General features: G+C 47.7%; 1 protein-coding gene across 2 annotated transcripts; it reads left to right on the plus strand.

The window, feature by feature from the left end:
* The first annotated feature begins 439 nt into the window (after positions 1-439).
* SAP30L (SAP30 like) lies at positions 440-15,060 on the plus strand. 2 transcript variants are annotated; one of them, XM_060198028.1, is made up of 4 exons: positions 440-1,073; positions 6,140-6,262; positions 8,331-8,433; positions 10,446-15,060. In XM_060198028.1, exons 1-4 carry the CDS (start codon positions 879-881, stop codon positions 10,481-10,483), a joined length of 459 nt encoding a protein of 152 aa, XP_060054011.1. In that variant the 5' UTR covers positions 440-878; the 3' UTR covers positions 10,484-15,060. The 2 variants fall into 2 exon arrangements, with proteins under 2 accessions (XP_060054011.1, XP_060054010.1); XM_060198027.1 differs by having other exon boundaries at positions 441-1,073; positions 8,331-8,429.
* Positions 15,061-25,555: the final 10,495 nt, after the last annotated feature.

The raw sequence follows: 25,555 nt of genomic DNA on the forward strand, positions 1-25,555 counted from the left end.
CAGTGCCGTTTCCCTGGCTCCACCTCCTGCGGGCCGCCGGGCCCTTCCTCTCCCCAGCCCCGTCCTTCACTGACAGTCCCTTCATCCCTTCCAACGCCCCTCCTCCGCCTGTCCCCCTGAGCCCCTACCCCAGTCTGCACTGACGGGCGGCCCCAATCGTGGCCCGATGTTTCTGGCGCCTGACCCCGGTCCAGGCCGGCCCCTGCTCTCGTCCGCCCTGGGCCGGCCAGTCTGCAGCCCGGCTGCCCTCCCTCACCCGGGCAACTCTTCCCTCTTGCACTTTCTCGACTTTGAACCCATCCCAGCAGAGTCCAGGAAGTAGCCGGGAGCCAGAGACTGGCGGAGGCGCCGACCAATGGGCAGCGTCAGCGGCGGATGAGGCCCCACCCAAAGCGCTAGAACAGCCTATGGGCGCTCGGAGGCGGGACTTCCGCTGTCCCGCAGAGGGCGGGGGAGCGCCCTGTTGTGGTGAGGCGCATCGGGCGGGCGGCGGCCGGGGCTGCGGCTGCCGGACTCCGGGCGCAGCGGGCGGCCGCGGGGTGGGGCGGGCCGGGCGCGCCGCGGGGTCGAGCCTAGGCCCCGCGCGGAGGCCGCGCCACCCCGGGGAGCGGTCCGGCGACGAGTTTGCCCCGTAGCCCGAAGAAGGCGGGAGCCGGCGGGGGCCTTCGAGACCCTCCGGCCACCAGGACTCGCGGAGCCCCGGGGCCGCCGGGCGGACGCCCCGCTGCCACCGCCGCCGCCCGCCTACAGTCCGGGCCCCTGAGCCGGGAGCCCCGGCCGGGCCCTGAGAGCGACGGGCCGGCCCCCGGGGCCTCGGGCAGACAGGCGGGAGCGGGCCGGGGCGCGGGGCCTGCGGGGGCGCCGGGCGCGACGGGGAGATGAACGGCTTCAGCACCGAAGAGGACAGCCGCGAAGGGCCCCCCGCCGCCCCCGCCGCCCCGGGCTACGGCCAGAGCTGCTGCCTCATCGCGGACGGCGAGCGCTGCCTGCGGCCCGCGGGCAACGCCTCCTTCAGCAAGCGCGTGCAGAAAAGCATCTCGCAGAAGAAGCTGCGGCTGGACATTGACAAGAGCGTGAGTGCCGCGGGGACCCCGCCTGCCTCCGCCCGCGCCCCCGCCCCGCCCCGCCCCGCCCCGCTGGGGGAGCCCGCGCCCCAGCCCCTCGGAACCGCCCTAGCCGCCGCGGGGCGGCTGGACCCGGGTTCTGTTCTGGGCGGGACGCAGACAGGTGGGTCGGTCCTCTGGCTCGCGGAGCAAGAGCACGGGCCGCACCGTTCTCTTCCGAACCCGTTCCCCGGCTCCCGCACCGCCTGCGCAGCTTCGGCCCCCGCGGGGTTTGTGTGGAGGGCGGGCGGGGCCGGGGGTCCTTGCGCTGGAGGTAAATGTCCATAGAAAAGTGGGGGGCGGGGGGGTAAATTTGGATAGAATTGCCCTCTGTTGTTTGCCTGATTCATTGCAAGCAAACTTTTTTCTTGTGCTAGTTCACCACCCCTGGTTAACAATCCCAAGAGGTGCCCGTTGTCAGCCAACTAGGTACTTTTTAGTTTGACATCTGTTGCTCCGAGTCTTAAGTGGCTGTCACCAAATGAGGAAGCAGAGATGGTTGTGGGGGGGGGGGGCACATTAGTATTCAGTGGTTTCAGTTGAGAGCTCAGGTGGTCCTTATCTGCACTTGTAGGATCACTTTCTCATGGTTGGGGGGGGTAGGTCAGATATATATATATTTTTTTAATTATAATAAAGGCAGAGAGACAGAGTGAAAGAGACCAGAGCACCAAAGAAAGCTTCCTTCAGTGCAGTACTGGCTAGGCTCAAACCTATGTCAGGCATATGGCAAAGCTGCTCATTATCCAAGTGAGCTATTTTGACCGCCCAGATATTGCTTGTTAAACTGAGAAGTTTCCACTTCTGATTTCACAGTTGAAACTGAGACCCAGAGACAGGAGATGATGGTGCCAACCTCACACAGCATCTATGAGGCAGGTGGATGTCATAAACCACTGTGACTCATCTGCAAGCACATGCATAAGTCTTCAGTGAATCCCCTGCCTTTCCTTCCTGTCTCTTCTCTCCTGCCCTCAATCTTTCCTTAAAAATGTTTTAATAATTATAAATGTTTATAATTACAATGTTTTAATAATTATAAAAATGCTTTAATAATTATAATTATATAACTTAATAATTGTAATTATAAAAATAATGTGCAACTTTTGAGTGGCTAGGTGCTGTTTTAAAATGGTTGGAGATGAGTTAATTTCTTTCTTACTACTAATTGCTATCAGTGAGTGAATGAGTGGAATTCCTGTGAGAGTGAACAGCTGCTCCACACTGATGAGTTTACACGCTGAAGCAAAACTGTTCCACTGCAGCAGCACACTCCTCTGCTGCTCTGTGTAGGCTATATTTCCTAGTCTAAAAAAAAAAAAATTGTCCATGCCCAGGGGGCCTCATTTAACAATAACATTCCCTCCCCAAAAGCCTCTGTGGCAGCACACTTCTTCTCCCACCCCCCACCTGGGCTGCTACACACCTTTTGCTTCTGGAGGAGCTGGGTTCAAGGTGGAATCACTGTTTGCTACAGGTAGTGTGGAGACTCATTTCTGAAAGGAATTCCATTCCCTTCTCTGGAACTTGGGCAGGAATTCACTTTTTTTTTCACCTTTATTTATTTATTGAATAGAGACAGCCAGAAATCGAGAAAAATAGAGAGGCAGAGACACCTGCAGCCCTGCTTCACCGCTCAAAGCTTTCCCCCTGAAGGTGGGCACTGGGGGCTTGAGTGGAGGTCCTTGCACATTGTAACATATGTGTTCAACCAGGTGTGCCACCACTTGGCCCTGGGAGGAATTCACTTGAGTGATTGCCACGTTCCACGAATTTTTAGCTGTTACAGAAAGTGAAACAGAAGAAAGGAAAAAAGAGAGAGCTTCTGTTGCCAACCTTCCTTGCCCCCTATTCCCAAAGGCCACTGACCTTAGAAATCTCTGAATACCTGTATGTCCTTGAAAATGACTAAAGATAAATGGTAGATATATAGCTTGTGAAATGGTTTAGTGCAGAGAGCCTTTGTATTTTATTTTATTTGACCAGAGCACCACTTAGCTCTGGTCACTGCTGATATAAGAGATCAAACCTGGAACTCTTCACATACGAGACCTGTGCACTTCAGCTGTGTTATCTCCCAGCCCCAGAAAACCTTTTTCTAGGTCTTGTTTAGTTTTGTTTCCCTAATCAGAGCACTAATAAACTTTTTTCTTTTAATTAACTGCTCAGCCCTGGCTTATGTGTGCAGGGGATTGAACCTGGGACCTTGGATCCTCAAGCATGAGAGTTTCCTTGAATAACCATCATGCTACCACTTCTACCCTAAAAGATTTATTTGAGAGAGGGAGAAAGCCAAAGCATCCTTGGCACTTGAGATGGCCAGATATTGAACTCTGGACTTCATGCTTGAGAGTCCAACATTTTATTTACCGCATCACTTTCTGGGTACCCAGAGAACCTTTTAAGTTAACAATACCAAAACCCTACTTCAGACCACTTAACTCCTTCTGTGTAGACATTGGCCACATGTTCTGATTGAGACACAGCAGCCTTCTAAACACTCCTCCAATTGCCATAGTTGTGCCTTTCTTTCTCTTTCTTTCTCTCTCTCTTGAGAGGGGGTAAGAAAAACATTGAAGTAACAAAAAACATGGGCCAAGGGTCAGAATCCTGGTGATCTTGGTCAAACCAGTTCCCCACCCATGGTGACTGTAGTCTGTCTCTTCAGCACCTGAACCTGGAGCCAGTGGGTTGACACTGTTGGTGACAGAGCTCTCTTCCCAGAATCCCCTCAGTCCAGTGTCTTGTCCATGCTCTCCCAGTCACCTGTCCAGGAAACCCCTTCTGAAGATCTGTAAGTCTTCATACAGGTTCACTGCTCTGAGTATGAGAGGAGTGTGATCTTTCCTGATGTGTGATTACCTTCCTCCTGGGCCTGCAGAGTGTGCTGTGGGTGTATTCCCTGCCCTGCTACAAGCTTGTCCAATGGCATCACATCTACCCCCAATTTGTCACTAGATGATGGATCTTGCTTTTTCTATGTAAGGGACTGCCTGTATGTGCACAGCAGCTTTTAGCCACCATCTGTTGTCTGCAAAACACCCGCACAGCACTCACTTCCTACAGTCCTCTGCTCTACCAGCTGAGCTATCAGAGGGGGCGAACACTCACCTTCTACTCTCTGGGGTTTATTCATCCTGAAAAGAAAAGGCTTTTTTTTAAAATTGTTTTCTCCATGAAAAGATCTGAATTAATGTGCTGATTTTTTTAAAAATATTTATCTACTAACTAAAGAGAGGGAGAAAAAGAAAACAAAAACATCATTCTGGCACATGCAGTGCTAAAGATTGAACTCAGGACCTCATGCTTGAGTGCAGTGCTATAGTCACTATGCCATCCCCTGGGCCACTCAGCTTACTTATCTTTAAGAACTTGAGTAGGTCAAGAAGATGACTGTGTTAGAGCACAGGATTTGCATGCCTAGGGCCCCAGAGGTCCCATGTTCAACCCCCAGCACTATCATAAAACAAAGCTGAATGGTACTCTAGCCTCTCCTCTTCCCCACCCCCCAGTAAAAAAATGATAGTCTTTTGCAATAAGAGAACTTGAAGCTTGTGGCTCAGTAGTAGAACTTGTACCTTGCCTAGGTCAAGACCCTGGGTTTAGTCCCTAACACCATAAAAAATGAAATAATGCTCTCAGGAGTCAGGTGGTAGCACAGCGGGTTAAGCACAAGGACCGGCATAAGGATCCCAGTTCGAGCCCCCGGCTCCCCAGCTGCAGGGGAGTCGCTTCACAAGCGGTGAAGCAGGTCTGCAGGTGTCTATCTTTCTCTCCTCCTCTCTGTCTTCCCCTCCTCTCTCCATTTCTCTCTGTCCTATCCAACAATGACGATGACATCAATAACTACAACAATAAAACAAGGGCAATAAAAGGAAATAAATATTTTTTAAAAAAGAAAGAAATAGTACTGTCATCTTGGTTTCCCTCAAAAAACAGGCTTAAGAAGAACTAAGGAAGTAAACTCAAATCCAGAAGTCCCTTTGGAACATTTGTGCAACATCTGTCTGAGTATCCCTTGTTATTACACAGATGTTCCATTTGTCTTCTGGCTTGATCATTCCAGCCAGCCCAGGTACTTATGTTCCTAAATGAAAGTTTCCACATGTGAGCTGTTACATCTCCTTCTCCAGCTTCTCTCCCCCCCCCCCCCGTGTGTGTGTAAAATCTTTTTATTGACTCAGTATTGGATAGAGACAGAGAGACACCTGCAGCACTGCTTCATCACTCAAAGCTTTCCCCCTGCAGGTGGGGACCAGGGACTTGAACCTGGGCACTTGTGCACTATAATGTGTGTGCTTAAGCAGGTGTGTCACTGCCTGCCCCCTCTCCCCCACCCAGCTTCTCTTGTGTGTTTCCTTCTTGGGAGAATTCCCACACCTCTTTCCACTCTTTGTGGGTTATGTATGAGGCGTTACAGGAACTGTAAATAGGTGGACCTGTGAGACTTTCCAGACAGTTGTTCCCCAGCACAGTAGCCACCCCGGTGTGAGAATAGGACATGTGGTCTGCCAATACCAGTCTTCCTTCCCTGCTCTTCTTCCTGGGGATCTTTGTAAGTGTGGAACTCCAGAAGTCTGCTGAGAATGCCAGGCCCACCCTGCTTCAAAAGCCTTGGGGCCTCAGTCTTAACTGAAGGGAAATCTAAGCTGTTCTTGTGTCCCCACATTTCTCAGCCAGCTGTCACCTGTCCTTATTAGAAACCCTGAGACTTGGGCCTTCACATTAGGCTATCTCCTTTCTACTTGCACATCCTCACTGCAACCTGCAGTCAGTGTGCCTCTTCCCCTTACCTAGCCCATGCCATTTGTTGCCTCTCTGTACAGATTCAGGAATAACACACAACCCTGGATGATGGTAGCATCCCCTTTGTGGGCTTCTTGGTCTGTAACTCAGTGGCAAGCTTCTGGAAATTATGGCTGGTGTCTCTTCTGCCCTCTCCAGTGCCCTGCAAAGGAGAAATGCCCATAACTCAACAGACACCCGTTGCTGTTCCCACGGGTTGGCAGCTCTGACATTGATTTGCTTCCCACCAGGTAAGGCACCTGTATATCTGTGACTTCCACAAGAATTTCATCCAGAGTGTACGAAATAAAAGGAAGAGGAAGACAAGTGATGATGGTGGTGATTCTCCTGAACATGATACTGACATTCCCGAGGTAAAAGCACATGGACCAGAGAGGCTGGGGAAGGGGTTCTTATCTAGTCCTACTCTCTTGTAGGGCCTGCTTTTTGTGGACTATCATACACACACACACCCACACACACACACCCCTCTTTGTTTTATTGTGGGTCTATTTGAACAGTGAATCCTAAGGGGTTGGGAATGTAGATCAGTGGTAAAACACGTTCTTCATATGTTTGAAACCCTCTTGTTCAACCCCTGGCACCAAAAAAGAAAGGTGAAAGAGATTCTAGTACTACTGTCATATCTAAGAACTGAGAAGTTGCTGGTGTAACTGCTTGTCAGTTTACAGACTAGTCATGTGTCCAAGTTGGGGAGCCATACTTCCTTCCAAAAGTCCCTGACAAATGTAAATACAACCACAATGTCAAGTGTTTTAAAACTTGGCCATTGACTTTAAAATTGGGGGGAGTCATTCCCCACTTTCCTAGTTTTTAAAATGAAGGTGTGGTTTGTCAGTTCTCACAATTTTTGACTGACTTTCCCTCCCAGACTCCTACACTACAGCATATGTGGCCAGATCACTGTTATGGGGGCTGTCCCATGCTCCACAGGGTCCTCAGCTGCACCCCTGTGTTCTCCTCATCAGGTGGAGTCATACCACCGCCCCCTCAGTCATGACAATAAAAACCATCTCCAGACACTGCCAGATGTCCATCCCCAAGGAGACTGAGGCTTCCTGAGCAGAGGCCACTTTCCTGGAAGGTGCCGTGTCTGTTACACACAATTGCAGGGAGGAAGATAGGTTTTTCTTTCTGTCTAAATTGTTTTCACTTATAGCTCAGCAAAAGAACTGTTTATAGTGTACATTGAATATTTTACACATGAATATTTCATAAGGCAGCTGCCTGTTAGCACTCAGAGGGAAAGTGACTGTAGAACTAGAAAGAGTGGGTGGGCCTTTGTCTGGGGAAGTGGAAGAAACATTTGAAAATGTGCCCTTTCCCCTGCCCCTCCTTATGGTCCTTTCCTAGCATTTGGTTTACTGTGTCTTTCCACTGCCTTTAGTATTGCTGCTATTATTATCTCACAAGGAAATGGGTGTAGCTGATTTCTTAATGCTTTTCACAAAAAAAGAAAAAAAGGTTTAAGGAATGTTTTGAAAAGAATGAAGGACTTGGGTCCCTCATATTGATCATTCATTTTGTTTTTAAGTGCTCTCCACCTGCCTGAAGCAAGAACAGCTCTTTTAGAGGCAGGTAAAGGCAGCCCAACATCTGGGCCTTTGATATTTCATGACTGTGCAGCTCTCCTCTCTCCCTGTGTTAGAAAGAAGGGGGGGTCCTTTGCCCTCTATTCTCCAGTCATCTGCAAAGAACCTGACCCACTGCTGTGTCCATTCACACTGGCTAGAGGGTTGTTAAGGAGGCCACTACCTGAGTTCCCTGCCTGGGAGAGAACTGCCCGAGATCCACAGCACTTCCTCCACTGCCCTTCATTTCTACCCCCTCTGTCCAGTCAGCTGTCAGGCCCTATATCTCTTCCTCTAGACTGTCTCTCTGGGTTTACCTTTACTCTTCATGCCTGATGTCCCCTCCAGAGTGCCAGCTCTTTTCTAGACCACCTCTTCTGTCCCTCATTCATCTTCCCTGCACACCATCACCATGTCCATCTACCTGCACTGTCACATTCCACCTTCTGCTTTTTAAGACAAGCTCCCCTCCAGACTCACCTTTTACACCTTCACAATTGTTGTGCTTCCTGTCCCACCTGTTCATCTGCTTGCAGTCCATGCTTATGACCCCTTCCTCACTCCACTCTGCCTCCTTCCTCACAGCCTTTCTGAGCCACCCTCTCCTTAGCTTAGGCTTCACTGCCTCCATCATCAGCCTCTGGGACTACTCTCCCCAGCCAGCACTCTCTTCCTCTGTCATTTCTTCCTCCTAGTCAGTTAACTAGTTCTTCATGGATCATTTGTAAGTCAGCTTTTATAGTCATGTCTGTCCCCACCCCACCTGGAGTAGAGCTAAGCACACAGTGGGCTCCTGGTGAGGCGTGGCTGATCAGGTAACTTTAACTTGCTGTGCCTCTCTCCTTTCTAGGTTGATCTGTTCCAGCTGCAGGTGAACACTCTACGACGCTATAAACGACACTACAAATTGCAGACCAGACCAGGCTTCAATAAAGCCCAGTTAGCAGAAGTAGGTAAACAATGTCCTCTAAAATAAGATTCAGAATGGTGCTTTTGAGTTCTCTTCCTACCACATATGTCTGTTGATTATAACCCCTGCCAGGGCTCAGTCCCTCTTTTGCACAATCTAGAATATCATAGCTTTAAACCTGGAAAGTCATATTTCCACAGAAGTAACTTTGACACAGAACAAAGAAAGAACTTGCTTTAACCACACAAGTAGTGGCAGAACTATCTGGTTTCTCAGGCTTGACTTTTAAGTCTAGAATGTTCTTCTGTTCATTTGTTTGGGTCTAGTTTTTGCAATATTCTTTGTAGCTATTGTCCTTCCTGCACATCATCAGCTATGTCAGATTTATTGTCTTAAAACCCTCATTTCCTTGATTTCTTCTTTGATGCTGGCAATGGAAAAATTATAATGAACAGTTCCCAAGAAAGTTTTCTCTTGCCCTGAGTTCATTGTTAACACAGTTTTTAGGCAGCAGATGCTCTTTTCTCTATTTATAAATGTGCTGACCACCTGGCATGGTACTTAATGGCATTGTTTGGGCATTCTCTCATCCTTCTTTTCTCTGAGTTTTTCTATTATAGAAAAATGGGGGGAGTCAGGCTGTAGTGCAGCGGATTAAGCGCAGGTGGCGTGAAGCGCAAGGACCAGCGTTAAGGATCCTGGTTTGAGCCCCAGCTCCCCACCTGCAGGAGAGTCGCTAAACAAGCGGTGAAGCAGGTCTGCAGGTGTCTATCTTTCTCTCCCCATCTCTGTCTTCTTCTCTCCCCATTTCTCTCTATCCTATCCAATAACAATGACATCAATAAAATAACAAGGGCAACAAACAGAAATAAATAAATTAAGTATAAGAAAAAAAGAAAAATGGGGGGCCAGGTGGTGGCACACCTGGTTGAGTGCCTATGTTACAATGCACAGGGATCCAGGTTTGAGCCCCTAGTCCCCACCTGCAGGGGGGATGCTTTGTGAGTGGTAAAGCAGGGGTGCAAGTGTCTCTCTCTATCTCCCTCTCTATCACCCCCTTCCCTCTCAATTTCTGGCTGCCTGTATCCAGTAAGTAAAGATAATATATATATTTTTTTAAAAAAAAAGGTTTAAAAGGGTTATTAAAGAAAGAAAGATGGGAGGGTAAAATGCAGTTCTACCATCCTAAGAGTTTCTCTTCTCTGTCCCAGCCACCTCTGTCCAAGTAGAGATTTTTTTTTTTTTTTAACCAGAGCACTGCTCAGCTCTGGCTTATGGTGGTACGGGGGATTGGAACTTTGGAACCTCAGGCATGAGAATCTGTTTGCATAGCCATTATCCTATCTACCCCTACCCCAAGCAGAGATTTTCCTTTCAGGATCAGACCCTCTGGAGCTGGGAGTTTGGGCTTTCCCCAAGAGATTTCTTGTTGCCTTTTATTTTCCTAAACCTCCCCTTCACCAGATATAATGGGCACACTGCCTTCCCTTTGAGATGACATTGTTTCTTTGCTGGTGTCAGCCCTGGTGGAGGGGAAGGGCGAGGGTAAGTGGAGGCCTTGTGTTCTCAGGACTTTAAATATGAACCCAGAACATGCAGAAAATGATAACTTTTTCTTTTAATCTCATGTGTCCAAGAAACAGTTATATTAGTTAAGTGAGTTTTTGGTCAGACACATCTGTTTAGTTGGCTATTCCTTTGATAGAAAAGGACACTTTCTACCCTGTTCCAGAGCCTGATCAGTTATGGTAGATGCAAGCCAACGAGGGAGGGCCAGACTCTGCCTCTGTGAGGGTGACTGAGGTGATGCCATGATAGGCAATTGGCTGCCCTAGAAATGAAATTGCGCCTTAGGGGTGCTGTGGCTTAAGAGTGCCTGGAAGTTTGGAAACCAAACCACCTACCTCCTGGGACAGAGAGTGCTCTGCCTTCTGCAGCAGACATAGCCATAGCTCTCCCCTGTTTTGGGAGCCTCTTCCTGTTCTTCTTGCACAGCTGGGAATTGGCAGCCCTGGTTTTTACATGTGTTCATGGACTCTCTTTGCCCTCGTATAGACTGTCAGCCGACACTTCAGGAACATACCTGTGAATGAGAAGGAGACCCTGGCCTACTTCATCTACATGGTGAAGACTAACAAGAGCAGGCTGGACCAGAAGTCAGAGGGCAGCAAGCTGGAGTGAGGGCATAGTGCCTCTACAAGGAATGGATGTAATCCTAGACCTCCAGGTGACTCCTGCCAGGGATAAGCCCATAAGGACCGTTAAATTTTATTGTAAATAAAAACTTTGAATGATGAATACTGTAAATCTTTGTGGTCAGGAGGATTGTATACTTATGATTCAGCATGTGTGTACAAAGACTTTCATTTAAGACAACTCCTAGACTGAAAAACAAGCTCACTGAAAAAAAATGAAAGAAAAACCTATGTATTACAGCATCCAACAAAGCATTAAGTCGATTCTACTGGAAATGTGGGAGAGGAGTGTCTGGGCAGTCACCTTCTAAGACTGTGTAGCCCTGAGTGAGACAGTGGGGAAAGTGGTGATGGGCTGTTGGTGTTGCCCATGCATGAGCTGACTGGCCCCCTACTGGCGCACAGACACCCCCTCTTTGTAGAAAGCTGTGTTGCTTATCGGCAGGTCAATGTGGCACTGGTGCCTTTGCTGGCCTGTTCCTGGTACCCAGTGGGCACTCAGTATCTGCTGGCTGACCAAGCTGTCATTGGTGCTGCCAGCACCTGCTTCAACCCTCCTGTTCATGAAACCGCTGCCCTTTTCTGTCGCTTATCATGTACCTTCCAGAGTGTGGAGGAGATCTTAATGTGCCAGCAGAAGTGATCAGGCCGGAAGTGGACTTCTGGGCAGCGGCCTGTGCCGAGCCACATGTGTGGAGGCTCCAGAGACTCCAGTGCTGACAGTCTCACAGACAAGTCTGCATGCACCTACCCCTCCATCTCTGGGGTAAACTGTTGTGAATTCAGGCCTTATTCTGGGCCACAAGTGACAGGGTTGGGAGTATATATTAAAAGGTTGGGGGCCAGTGTTTTCAGAAGTACAAGTCCTTAGTTAACAATTACTAAGGTAGCCGCCCAAGATCATGTGGTTTGTTTGTGATACCTGCTCAGAAGTCTAGCACTGGGGTGGAAAGTCTGACTTGCCCTGTCCTCTGGGCCTCAGGAGTTTGAGCAGCAAAGGTCAGTGCCATCTGATGCTCATTTTATGAGTGCTTTTGACTCCCTTTAGAGGGGAAAGATAGCTAAAATGATTTTTAATTATTCATAATACCTGATTTTTTATGTTAAAAAATTCAGATCCTTCTATCTAATTATGTCAGAGCCAAAGTATCCTTTGAAAAAAAGCTTTATATCCAAAAGCATGCTTTTGCAAATTTTTCTAATCAGTGTTTTAGACAGAGGGTGTAGGTAAGGGCTGGGGAAAAAAGAACTTGCATTTTAACTTCTGACATACACTGTCATACACTGTTGTCAAGAAGTAATTGGTTTATCACCCAGTTTCAGTTCTGAGCTCTTAAGCCTTAAGGAATCAAAGGAGCAGCAGCTGCCCCAACTGGCTGAGAATTAGTGTCTCAGAGCTGGCCTCACTTGACCATCCACACAGGGGTCGGCACTGAGTGGCACTGTACAAGGCAGTGGTACATCCCAAGCTCTGGCTTCTCTGGTGCAGAGTCACACATTTGGATGGACATGCTGCCACTTGCACCGGAATATGGTGTCTGTTGCAGCCAAGCTTCTCCAGTGTTCACAGTGCATGTCTAGCAGATTGCAGCCTTTTAAATATGTGTAAATGAATGTACATAGAACATCCTCCCAGGGGGCCTTCTCTTAGCACACCTCCTGGCTGTGGACAGCATGGCAGGTGCTCTCCAAATATTCTCAGCGAGGATTTAGAGATGTCTCCTTACTTAGAGCTGAGGGCCCCTGATCTGCAGCAGCCAGGAGGCTCAGTGGTGTGGCTTTTCCTGAGAGACCAAGTCAGGAGTTCTGAAGACTTCGCCTACCTGCCCGCTGGGTGGGTGGGAGCATTTTCTCATCAGGCTGGGCTTGGGAGCAGGTAGGGCTTGAAGGTTACAGAAGTGGTAGCCTGCTCTCTGGAATCATCCATTTCTTAATTAGAAAGACAAGTGAACCTTTCTGATGTTGAAATGAAAATCGTTGCTGTGTAGGTCCTGTCCCTGTGTCTCTAACAAGTCAGCAGCACATTTTTGTACAAGATATGTCATTTGCACCCCTCTGTCTGCATGTGTTTGTTAAGAGCTCTCGTTCCAGAGGGGCATCTGGGGATCCTGCCTGTCTCCAATAAGATACTGGTATCTTTTCAACTTTTGAGATCAGGTCAGGTGAGAGAAAAGACAAAGCTGTCTGAACTTGGGTTTTCCTTATGTGCAGAAATCTGTTCTTTCATCAAACCACTGAACCACTTGCCTTAGCCTCCTGTGCAGTTTCCCATGGTTTGGCATGCCTGGCATAAGTGGCCAGGCCCTCCAGAGCCACCAGGCCTGGCAAGCAGGGGGCAGTGGGCTTGAGGAGCAATGTTCCTCCTGGCTGCCTGCGTTTCTTTACCAGCAGGTCTCTTCACCTATCACATGCAGCTTTGCCTTCTCTTGGTGCTCCTGGCAGAACTGGAATCCAAAACCCAGAACCAGTATCACGTCCTGCCTCAGTTCTGGCTGGTCAGGGTACTTTTATAAGCCTGGAACATTGTCTTATGGAGATGTCACTATCCTGCCATTCATGTTGCTCTGATTCAAGGTTGATGTTTGTTTTTGTTTTTAATACAGATTTAGTTTGGTGGAATCCTCTTAGGTTGGCAACAGCATGTGAGATCTTAGTTTAGTCCCATGAAAGACTGAAAGCCAAAGGATTTTAACCCATTCTTATGAGATGAAGGGAAATCTCTCTTTACACATTAGCACCTCCAAGATGTGAGGTGCCCCTGCCCTGGCTTGACATTCCCCCCTTGCTCTGCAAAGTCAGCAGTGTTTGCACCTAGAAAGTATTATCAAACCATGGCATTTCAGCTGTTTGGTGTGAGCCTTCTGTTTAAGTCTTGAAGGTATCTGCCTAGTGGGAGGGATTCCTGCAATGCAGCTCATGGAGGGTGTTTCATTCTCACAGTGATAGGATTCTGCAGTTAGGAAGGACTTCTAAGTCATCCAGTCTAGTCTCCCCATAGGTGCTGCAATCCTGCCCACAACTGTTTCACCCAGAGTCTAAGCAGCCTGGGCTTACCCACCTCTGAGGGCAGAGAACTCACTACCTCCTGGGAAGCCTGCTGTCTCTGCCAACCTCAGCTATTCTGTGCTCACTTTCATTTCCATCTCAGCCTCTGCCCATGGGGGCCATGGTGGGACAAACCCCACTTGGCTGGCACTGCCCCAAGACCCAGGTGTGCACTGTAAGGAAGGGCACACTGGGTCCCAACTCCTCCCCTCAGTTTGGGCTGATTTTGTTCATCTTTTGGGGAATGTTGAGAAAACATTCATGCTGAGAGGTCAGCCTGGGTGCTTACCTATTCTTGCTGACACTCCCAGAGGGGGTTGCTACTGCTGGGGGCGGGGGGGGGGGGGGAATATGTAAGTCTTGATCTTCTACCCCTGGTTTTGCCCCCTCAAAAGTAGATGCTCCTGTCATTTTGGGTTTTAAGACATTGTTGCTCTGTGACCTTAAGATTCCTGCAAGCACTTCATACCTTGAGAAAACGTTCAGGGAGAAGGTGAAGTACCGCATTGTCTCTATATCAGAACAAGTGCCATGTTTTCAAGCTGGAAAGCCTGAGAAAGTTACAGTTGCCAGTTCATTCATTTTCAGAGATGGAAAAAGCCACTCGACTTGGTTGTCTGCTCACTAACTTTGCAGCTAGATGTGAGCACACCCTCAAGCCCTGCAGCTGAGTAGAGCTTCCCAAGGCCTGCCTGGCCCCCACAACTGTCTGTGCAGCTCTGGCTGAGCGATCTGATTAGGACAGCAACCAGTCAAGATTGTATAAGGCATGGCCAGGGAGAACAGACCTAGCCTGTAATTTCAGGTCAGGGCTTGAAAACGTGGCAGGAGATGAAATGTTGTCCTGGGCTTCAGTGGTCATGTAAGGGACCTGGATCATGATCTATTGACGAGACTTCTGGGGGGCTGTGCCTGAGTTCTTGGCTGGTCACACAGTAGAAGGCTGTCCTGGGAGGTGGATAGTTTTGTCATTAGGCTATTTCTGAGTAAGGGGGAAGTTGGTGTGCAGTTCAAGATGGAATCCAGCCTTGTCTGAAGGTTGGAGTGTGTCCCCTCACTCCCTTTACCCATCCTGCCTCTTACCCCGACCCCCTTGTTGCTGTTACACAGCACCCACTCTGCCTGTGACAGATGCTGTTGCCCACATTGCCATTCGACATGCCATCCAAGTCCAGGTGTGTTTCTTTCCATGTTGTAACTGCCTTATTGAAAAGCAAGTGCCCTTCCATCCCAGGCCTCCTCATGCATACTGTACTTGTTTCCTGCCAAATGTGGGGGATCATATGTATTTAATTTTGTAACCTCTGACTCTGTACTGTTGAAAGGCTTGCGACTGTGAGTACTCTTCAATGTGTGTGACATTAAATGTTGCAGTATCACGATACAGCCCACCTTCTGCTCTCAATAAACAGTCTGAATGAGTACCAGGAGACCTGCTGTTGTCCTCTTTGAATGTCAGGTTTCCTCAATTGTGAACAATCCCCAATGATGGTCCCGCAGAGTGTGGACCCAGAGCAACCATGGGGAAGGGGATTGGCAGCCTTACTCCTTAGAGTGCAGCTACCTGCATGAACTGAAGCCCTTGAATTGAAAACAAATGAGACCCCAAGCCCTTGTGGGACAGAGCCCCCTCCCTGATTCCCTGACTCAAATGTCAGTAGTGCCTCAAATGTCATACCATGCCTCTGTCCTCAGCAGAACGCAGTACAGTAAGTAGTCTCCTTTATTTTATTAGTTAAATAGAGCTAGCTCTCAGGTTTCAAATAGAACTGAAATACATATAAGGAGGTATATTGATACATTGGTGTAAATGTGGAGGCTGACATTCCTCAAGGTTCTGGGGTGCTAATTGGTGGGGATCTGGGTTCACTGAGAGTACACAGCATTAGTGATAGACTATTACTGAAGGAAACTGCCTTTTTTTAAAAGATTTATTTATTTATGAAAAATGGAGAAAGAACCAGAGCATCAACCTGGCACACATGATGCTGGGGGTCAGTCTCGGGACTACTTGCTAGAGAGTCCAGTGCTTTATTTCACTGAGCCACCTCCCTGACCACAAGGAGGCTGACATTTAGATAAACCCCTAATAGGTTTCCTTTAGAAAACAGAAGTATTGCACCAAAGTAAAGGACTGAGGTGGGTGCTGAGGGGAGCTTTCAGGTCCAGGTACACTATAGTGGAGGAGGACCTAGGCTGGAAGTGAATGTTTAGTAGAAAATTGAGAAATATGGCACTCATGTATCAACAACTATATTTACTGTAAACTGTTAATCCCCCATACAAAAGAGAGAGTGTTAGTGCAGTGGGTTAAGCCCAGGTGGTGCAAAGCGCAAGGACCTGCATAAGGATCCCAGTTTGAGTCCCCGGCTCCCCACCTACAGGGGAGTCGCTCCTCTGCAGGTGTCTATCTTTCTCTCCCCCTCTCTTTCTTCCCCTCCTCTCTCCATTTCTCTCTGTCCTATCCAACAATGGCAGCAATAACAATAATAACTACAACAATAAAACAAGGGCAACAAAAGAGAATAAATAAATATTAAAAAAGAAATAAAGAAAACAAGGCAGTCCCAATGTTCACACCACACTGTCTTCCAGTGAGGAGTAGCCTAAGTATTGCCTCCACACTTGCCTGTCCCCCTGGTCCCTTCTGGCATTTGAGTAGCAGCTTCACTCGGAACCAGACGCCCTTTTTCAAAGGAGACCTTTAGAATGTGGAACATCAGGCCATAGGTCAGGTGTTTGTGACAGTGGCTCTCCACCCCATCAGAATCCTTTAGGGACTATTACAACACTAATCCCTGGGCCCAGACTGTCAGAATGAATAGTCTAGGCTGAGCACTGGAGCAGAAGGGCTGAGATTCCCCCAGGTAAGTAAGTTCAGTAGTCACCAGGACTGCAGTCTCCCAGTCCAGCAACCTTGTCTTCATCTGGAATAATGGTCACAAGTTCCCAGTGGAACCTGCCAGTGAGACTCACTGCACTAAGCCCTGGAGGATTTGTCTGCATATGTAAGTTTAGAGACCACTGACTCCCAACCCTTTCAAGCCTGAAGAGAGAAAAGAACTACATCTCACCTTACACATCTCAAGTCACACCAGAGCCTGAATGGATGTGGTGGTGTGGGCAGTGTTCCAGATAGATTGAGAATAACTCAATGCTTGGTGTGAAGGAGACACTCCACACATCTGGGATTGAATTTTCCCCTTGGGTGGTGAGATAGCATAATGGTTATGCCAAGAGACTTTCATGCTTGAGTCTCTGAATTCCCAGGTTTGATCCCCAGCACCACCAAAAGCCAGAACTGAGTAGTGCTCTGATAAAAAAAACAAAAGAATCTGCACTCAGAGTAATTGCTTTCCTGGTGAAGTCAGACAATACCAACTCACATGTACACTGATTGATTTATTGATTTTTTTTGTTGGATAGGGACAGAGAGAAGTTGAGAGAGAAGGGAGAGATAGAGAGGAAGAGAGACAGAGACACCTATGAAGGCGACTCCCCTGTAGGTGGGGAGCCGAGGCTCGAACTGGGATCCTTAAGCCAGTCTTTATGCTAAGTGCGCTTAACCCACTGCGCTACCACCCGACTCCCTATTCATTTTTACAACTATAAAGTAGGAGTTGTTGGGCAGGGGTAGGTAGCATAATGGTTATGCAAAGAGACTCTCATGCCTGAGGCTCAAACGTCCCAGGTTCAACCCCCTGTACCACCACCAGCCAGAGCTGAGCAGTGCTCTGGTTTAAAAAAAAAAGTAGGAGTTGTCATTGACTCCAGTTTATGGAGAGGTTAGTGCAGTCTCTCAAATTAACAGCTGGAAGCACTCCCAGGACCCAGTACAAGCAGAGCCTGGTCCCAGAACACATGTCAGTCCAGCAGCAAAGCCTTCAAGAAAGCCACATTTGAAGCCCTGCAGCTAGGACAGCCACCTTGGAAGGCACTGAGACTTTGCTTGGGAGATTTAGTAGGGCCTAATGGAGGTTAATGAGCTACACCCAACATTCTAGCCAGATTGGGACCCACCAGAGCAGAAAGATTAACAGGCCAGGGTGTACGGTCACCTACATGATTTAATGGGGTTCACAAAACTGTCAGAGGCTAGCCCAGCTGCACAGGGCTGAGCACGCCCCTGTTAGCCAGTCAGTGGTCACAGGCATCTGTGAAATAGCTGAAGCTTGATTCCTTCCCTGTCCTGCCTGGTCCTGCCCTGTCCCACCCTGAGCCCCTCAAGTACACCAGGCCACTATCCATATTCGTCAGGATGAGTCCAGGCATCCTGAGTGCTTCCAAGCTTGTGTCTCAATTATAAAAAATAATAATAATAATAAGATTTACTTATTAATGAGAAAGAGAGGGAGAGAACCATAACATCAGTTTGGCATATATGATGCTGGTGATTGAACTCAAGACCACATGCTTGTGGTCCAGGAGGTGGCGCAGTGGATAAAGCATTGGACTCTCAAGCATGAGGTCTGGAGTTTGATCCCCAGCTGCACATGTACCAGAGTGATGTCTGTTTCTTTCTCTCTCTCTCTCTTCATATCCCTCTCATTGATAAATAAATAAAATATTTTAAAAACCCACATACTTGAGGATCCATTATGCTATCTCTCAGGCTGTACACATCACTTTCACCCAAAGTATAAAACAGCAGAGCAGGGAGTCGGGCTGTAGCGCAGCAGGTTAAGCGCAGGTGGCGCAAAGCACAAGGACCGGCATAAGGATCCCGGTTCGAACCCCGGCTCCCCACCTGCAGGGAAGTCGCCTCACAGGCGGTGAAGCAGGTCTGCAGGTGTCTATCTTTCTCTCCTCCTCTCTGTCTTCCCCCTCCTCTCTCCATTTCTCTCTGTCCTATCCAACAACGCGACAACAATAATAATAACTACAACAATAAAAAAAACAACAAGGGCAACAAAAGGGAATAAATAAATACTAAAAAAAAAAATTAAAAAAAAACAGCAGAGCAGTTTTTCCACATACTGTTGGATCAACTTACTCTCCGCTTGCATAATGTTTTACATGCCTAAAACCTGTAGAAACAATACTAAAATCAATAATGCAGTCTTCAGTTGGGGTGGTGTTGAACTTGTAAAGGGGGTTTGTCGCCTGCTAGGAAACAGTGGCTGGCAAGGTCATGTCCATCAGTGGAGATCCCATCTCTGTCTCCTCCCTAGCTGGCTATGTGACAGGGCCTTGGAATCTCAAGCAATCTCAAGCCTATAATCTGAGCACCAGTGTCTGTTTTCTAGGTGGGTAAACCCATGTAGAAAACCAAAGAGCTCGTCAAGCTCACCAGGAAATAGTGGGATAGAGCCATGCTGCTGCCCCTGACTAAGACCCCTCTCCTCCAGGAGTAGGTCAGAACAAGGGACAACTGGAAGCACCCTGCTTCCAGGTAATGCGGAACCAATCAGGTTTATAGTATTATCTCCACAACAGAATTGTTAAGTAATATTAAGTGACATTGACAGGGCATTGACAGCAGTTCAGGAGTTATGGGTGTGTTTGCTGTATCTGTATCCATATGCAGATAATACATGAACATGAGCAAATAGACATGGATGTGCATGTTTATATATCAAATCTATGTGCTACATGTGTGGACATGCATGTGCAAACATGACAGGCACAGAAAGCATCTTTGCCAACTCCATGGATGTCCATAATGAGTCAGCATATGATTCAGTCAATGGGAAGTAGGAAACAAAGGCTTCCTGAAAACCCAGGGAGCTTCCTGAGAGAATCTCTTCAAGGCCCTGAGGAAAGGGAAGCTTTGAGAGGAGAGGAGAGTGAGGGCCCTGTGCTGAGAGGAGGCCTTGATGCCTCAGTGCCCCAGAGGAGCATCAAACCTACTGTCATTTTTTTTTATTCTTTTTTTAATTTTGTTATTAATTTTATTTTTGAGAGAGATGCAGAGAGAGACACACACAGAGAAACACCAGAGCACTGCTCAGCTCTGGTTTATGGTGGTGCAGGGTATTGAACCTGGGATTTAGGAGCCTCAGGCAGAGAGTCTGTTTTACATAACCATTATGCTGTCATTAACCAACCCAAACTGAGATGTGAGAGAAGCAGCTGAGTGGTGGCTAGGCCTGGTGCCTGCAGGAATCTGGAATGTCACTGCCTTCTAGAATGGGAGGACCTGCTGAAATCCCTGGACCCTGGGGCCATAGAGGAGCCAGCTACTGACCACACCCCAGTCTATTTACCTGGGGATTCTCCTAAACTAAATGTCTGAACTGATTTCCATACTTCCTAGGAGGCACACCACCTTCAGCTTTCTTCCTAGTTGCCATTTTCAAAAGCTTTTATCATTCTCTCTGGGACTGATTCCAAAGATGAATGTGGGTGGCAGTCAGGGTAGCACACAGGCCTGCAGCAACCAAAGCTGTGCTAAGATACTGATGTGTGCACTTGTTATCATCACACAAACTGGCAAGAACTCTTGTTGCCCCTCATTTCAAATGGGGAGACTGAGGTTCAGAGAAGGCAGATGGCTTGCCAACGTGAGTTAGGTTTTGAAGCTACTTCATTCTGGCTTCTCCATGCACTGGACCACCTCCACCACAGAGAGATAGGAATTAGGGTGGAGGTGAGGGGACAGTGTAGGGGTGGAAGAGGTAGGAATCCTGGGTCCCAACAGCCTGGGGTATCTAATGAGGGGGAAGCAGCCCTTCTTATTCCATCAGCCCAAAGTGGGAGTGGTGGGGAGTTTCAGTTATTAAGAGAAGACAATTTTGTTCAGTGGTTGCAATTCAAACAAGGGAAAAAAATCTGTGTGATGGTATTTTAGACCTACCCAACAAAGAAACAGACTCCCACTCCACTGTCCTTTGGGTCTTGGCTTGCAAAATCCCACTATCCCGGGGGCCGGGTGGTGGTGCACCTGGTTGAGAGCACATGCTACAGTGCGCAAGGACTCAGGTTCGAGCCCCTAGTCACCACCTGCAGGGGGAAAGCTTCACAAGTAGTGAAGCAGGGCTGCAGGTGTCTCTCTCCCCCTCTGTCACCCTCTTCCCTTTCTGTTTCTGGCTGCCTCTAATAAATAAAGATTTTTTTTAAAAAGGTGGGAGTCGGTGGTAGCACAGCAGGTTAAGCGCATGTAGTGCAAAGCATAAGGACTGGTGTAAGGATCCCGGTTCAAGCCCCCGGCTCCCCAGCTGTAGGGGATTGCTTCACAAGCGGTGAAGCAGGTCTGCAGGTGTCTATCTTTCTCTCCCCCTCTCTGTCTTCCCCTCCTCTCTCCATTTCTCTCTGTCCTATCCAATAACAATGACAAAAATAACTCCAACAATAAACCAACAAGGACAACAAAAGGGAATAAATAAATATTTTAAATATATATTTTTTAAAAAGAAAGTGAAGTATATATTCTTTTTTACCATTTTATTTATTAATGAGAAAGGAAGAGAGATGAAGAACTACATGTGCTGCCAGGGATTGAACTCAGGACCTCATGCTTGAGAATCCAATGCTTTATCCACTGCGCCACCTCTCAGACCACTGAAACATATATTTTTTTTTAAAAAAATGTCCCACTATCCCTAATGGATATTTCTTACACTGGGACTCGTGGCGCAGGGAACTCTATGGGTCTCCCTAAATCCCAGAACATGGGATTTACAGGTTCCCTGGGGCAAAAGAGAGCCCCAAGAGCAGAAGGCTTGGCCACCAGATGGCGCCCTCCCCCAGTCATTGGCAGCCCTAGGTCCCACTGGAAGACAGTATTTTTATTTTATTGATTTTATTCACTTTTGTTTTTTTATTTCTTATTTTATTTTATTTTTTTATTTAAGAAAGGATTAATTAACAAAACCATAGGGTAGGAGGGGTACAATTCCACACAATTCTCACCACCCAATCTCCATTTCCCACCCCCTCCCCTGATAGTTTTCCCATTCTCTATCCCTCTGGGAGCATGGACCCAGGGTCATTGCGGGTTGCAGAAGGTAGAAGGTCTGGCTTCTGTAATTGCTTCCCCGCTGAACATGGGCATTGACTGGTCAGTCCATATTCCCAGTCTGCCTCTCTCTTTCCCTAGTAGGGTGGGTCTCTGGGGAAGCGGAGCTCCAGGACACCTTGGTGGGGTCTTCAGTCTAGGGAAGCCTGGCCGGCATCCTGATGACATCTGGAACCTGGTGACTGAAAAGAGAGTTAACATACGAAGCCAAACAAATTGTTGAGCAATCATGGACCCAAAGCTTGGAATAGTGGAGAGGAAATGTTAGGGGGGCACTCACTGCAAACTCTAGTGCACTTCTGCTTTCAGGCATATATTTTGCAGTAGTTTACGGATACGTGTGAACATATGCTCTCTCTCACAGAAACTGGTGTATATCTAGGTTTTGGGACTTTGTTAGAAAGTGAACCACCTGAGATGAAATTAGAGTATACTATGAAAGGAAAGGTCTCACCCGAGTAATGAAGTTGAAGGGTTGTCATTCCACACGTGAAGTCTCTGGACACAGTCTGAAGTGAAGCATGTTGAGGTGGCAATCATTGTGTTGGGATTTATTCACTTTTGTTGCCCTTTTTTTTTTTTATTGTTGTCGTGGTCATTGTTGGATGGGACAGATAGAAATGGAGAGAGCAGGGGAAGACAGAGAGGGGGAGAGAAAGATAGACACCTACAGACCTGCTTCACCACTTGTGAAGCAACTCCCCTACAGGTGGGGAGCTGGGGGCTTGAACCTGGATCCTTACACTGGTCCTTGTGCTTTGCACCACTTGCGCTTAACCAGCTGTGCTACCGCCTGACTCCCAGTATTTTTTTTAAATGCTTATTTATTTTCCCTTTTGTTGCCCTTTTTATCATTGTTGTAGTTATTATTGTTGGTGTTATTGATGTCGTCATTGTTAGTTAGGACAGAGAGAAATGGAGAGAGATAGGGAAGACAGAGGGGATGAGAGAAAGATAGACACCTACAAACCTGCTTCACCGCCTGTGAAGCGACTCCTCTGTAGGTGGGGAATCAAGGGCTCAAACCTTGTGGGGAGCCAGTGGCTCGAACCAGGATCCTTCCACGGGTCCTTGTGTTTTGCGCCAAGTGCCCTTAACCCACTGAGCAACCATCCGACTCCCCTTGAAGACAGTATTTTCTGTCCCCTCACAAATGGTTCTGGGGGACAGCTTTGACTCACACAGTTGTAAAAATGCCAGGCCTCACGGGAGAAAGGAACTTAGCTCTCTGATGCCACACTGTTGTTTCACAGGTGACACTGATGTCCTGGGGAGAGGAGAGAGAGAATACATGTCAGGTCACACAGGAGGCTGGACTCTCCTCTTACCACCCCCCACCCCCGTGTTTTTGTCACCACTCTGACTTGTTATCCAGTCCCCACAGTCTCACCACCAGAACACCATCCACCCCCCACTGAGGGGCTATTGGTCTACAGGGTAGGGTAGAGAGGGAGCTGGGGCAGGTCCTGTTCCCTGCCCTTCCCATTGGAGGCCCTGCAGTTTAGCCAAAGACCAGATTCTCTCCTAGGCCTGGGGAGGGACTTTCTCTTATTTATTTATTTATTTATTTGTTATTGGATAAAAACAGAAAGAAACTGGGGGGAGGGAGAATGGGATAGAGACAGAGAGACACCTGTAGCCCTGCTTCACCATTCATGAAGCTTTCCCCCAACAGGTGGGGAACAGGTGCTTGAACCCAGGTCCTTGTGCACTGTAGTGTGTGTGCTCAACCAGGTGTGCCACCACCTGGCCCCAAAGGGCTTTCTAATCATGACCTAAGTTACTGGACCTCTACATTTCTGTGAGCTGAAAGTTGCAGCCAGCCCACCCAACTAGCTCAGTTGGTTGTGAGGCTAGGCAGGCGGCTAGCCAGCCCTCCACATTGACCTTGACCCAGTCTCTCTTGCTCTGTGTTCTTTCTTTCTGTCTGTGTTTCTTTTTTATGGTGATAATTTTTTTCTTTATTGGGGGAGATTAATGGTTTACAGTCAACAGTAAAATACCAAAATTTGTACATGTGTAACATTTCTCAGTTTTACACATAACAATTCAACCCCCTCTAGGTCCTCTGACATCATGTTCCAAGACCTGAACCCTCCCCACCCACTCCCCTCCCCAGAGTCTTTTACTTTGGTGCAATACACCAACTCCAGTCCAAGCACTGCTTTGTGTTTTCTTTATTTTCAACTTTTTAAAAAACTAATGATTTAATAATGATCAACAAGATTGTGGGACAAGAGGTGTACAGCTAATATAATTCCCACCACCAGCGTGCCATATCATATCCCCTCCATTGGAAGGTTCCCTATTCTTTATCCTTCTGAGAGTATGGACCAAATATCTCTAAGGGGCACAGAAAGTTGGAGGTCTGACTTCTATAATTGCTTCTCCATTGGACATGGGCATTGACAGGTCAATCCATACCCCCAGCCTGTCTCTACCTTTCCCTAGTGGAGTAGGTCTCTGGGGAGGTGAAGTTCCAGGACACTTTGTTGAGGTCATCTGCCCAGGAAAGACAGGCTGACATCATGGTAGTATTTTTCAACTTCTGTCTATGAGTGAGACCATCCCATATTCATCCTTCTCTTTCTGGCATATCTCACTTAACATGATTTCTTCAAGCTCCATCCAAGATGAGGTAAAGAAAGTGAAATCACCATTTTTAATACCTGAGTAGTATTCCATTACATGCATATACCACAACTTTCTCAGCCACTCATCTGCTGTTGGACACCTGGGTTGCTTCCAGGTTTTGGCTATGACAAATTGTGCTGCTATGCACATAGGTATATACAAATCTTTTTGGATGGGTAAGTTTGGTTCCTTGGGATATATCCCTAGGAGAGGAATTGCAGGGTCATGGGGAAGGTCTACTTCTAGCCTCTGAGAGTTCTCTAGACTGCTCTCCATGCTGTGTGCTGTTTCAAACCCTTTCCTCACCTTAGCCTGACATGAGTTCGGAGTAGACAGGAAAGGAATGGATAACCCATCTTAGAGCAAGGTCACTAAACTCAGACCTCCACTCCCATGGAGGGACACTCTAAGGACAGGCCACATCTCCTTTTCAGGAAGTCAGGGATCTCAGGTTTGGGAAACAGATAGTACTGGGTCCACTGGTCAGTGAAGGAAACTTTTGCCTCTGTACTTGCTGGGAGGAGTGAGACCTGTACACACTGAGAGTTGTAGCCTGGTACTCACTAAATGTCACCTAGTAGTGGTGCAATAACTTAAGGCTCCACATCCTCGCTGCATGAAACTGGGGACCCAAGTTGTTCGATGTGGTGGCCTTGTCACGTGCTCACAATGTGACTACTAAATATATGAAATGTGGTCCAGACTGAGATCACTGGGCATAAAATATGTCCCCAATTTCTACCCCCCACACATGCAATCCTTTAAAGATTTTCTTGTTTATTTATTTATAGGAGAGGAGTGGAGGGAGGGACTTGAGTGTCACTCTGGCACATGCAATGCCAGGGATCAAACTTGAAATTTAATGCTTGATCTGCTGTGCTACCTCTGGAGCCACATCCCCACATCTTTCTTTTAACATGAGTATGAACTACAAGGAACTGAATACTATGACATCTTCATTCTTTCCAGGTTTGTCCTGTGCTGCTAAAATCCATATTATCCTCTAGTCACTTGGACCTTGTAGTCATTTATCTATGTATTTTATAGAAACAGAGAGAAGGGGTGGGGGTAGATAGCATAATGGTTATGCAGAGAGACTCTCATGCCTGAGGCTCCAAAGTCCCAGGTTCAATCCCACACCCCCCACCCCAGTACCACCATAAGCCAGAGCTGAGCAGTGCTCTGGTAAAAAAATAATAATGAATAAGTAAATAAATAAGAAACAGAGAGAAGGGGGACAGGCGGTAGCTCAGCTCACCCAGCTAAGCACACACATTACAGTGCACAAGGACCCAGGTTCAAGTCCCTGGTCCTCATCTGCAGGGGGAAAGCTT

Source organism: Erinaceus europaeus, chromosome 9, assembly GCF_950295315.1.
Source record: "Erinaceus europaeus chromosome 9, mEriEur2.1, whole genome shotgun sequence".
Classification (NCBI taxonomy): domain Eukaryota; kingdom Metazoa; phylum Chordata; class Mammalia; order Eulipotyphla; family Erinaceidae; genus Erinaceus; species Erinaceus europaeus.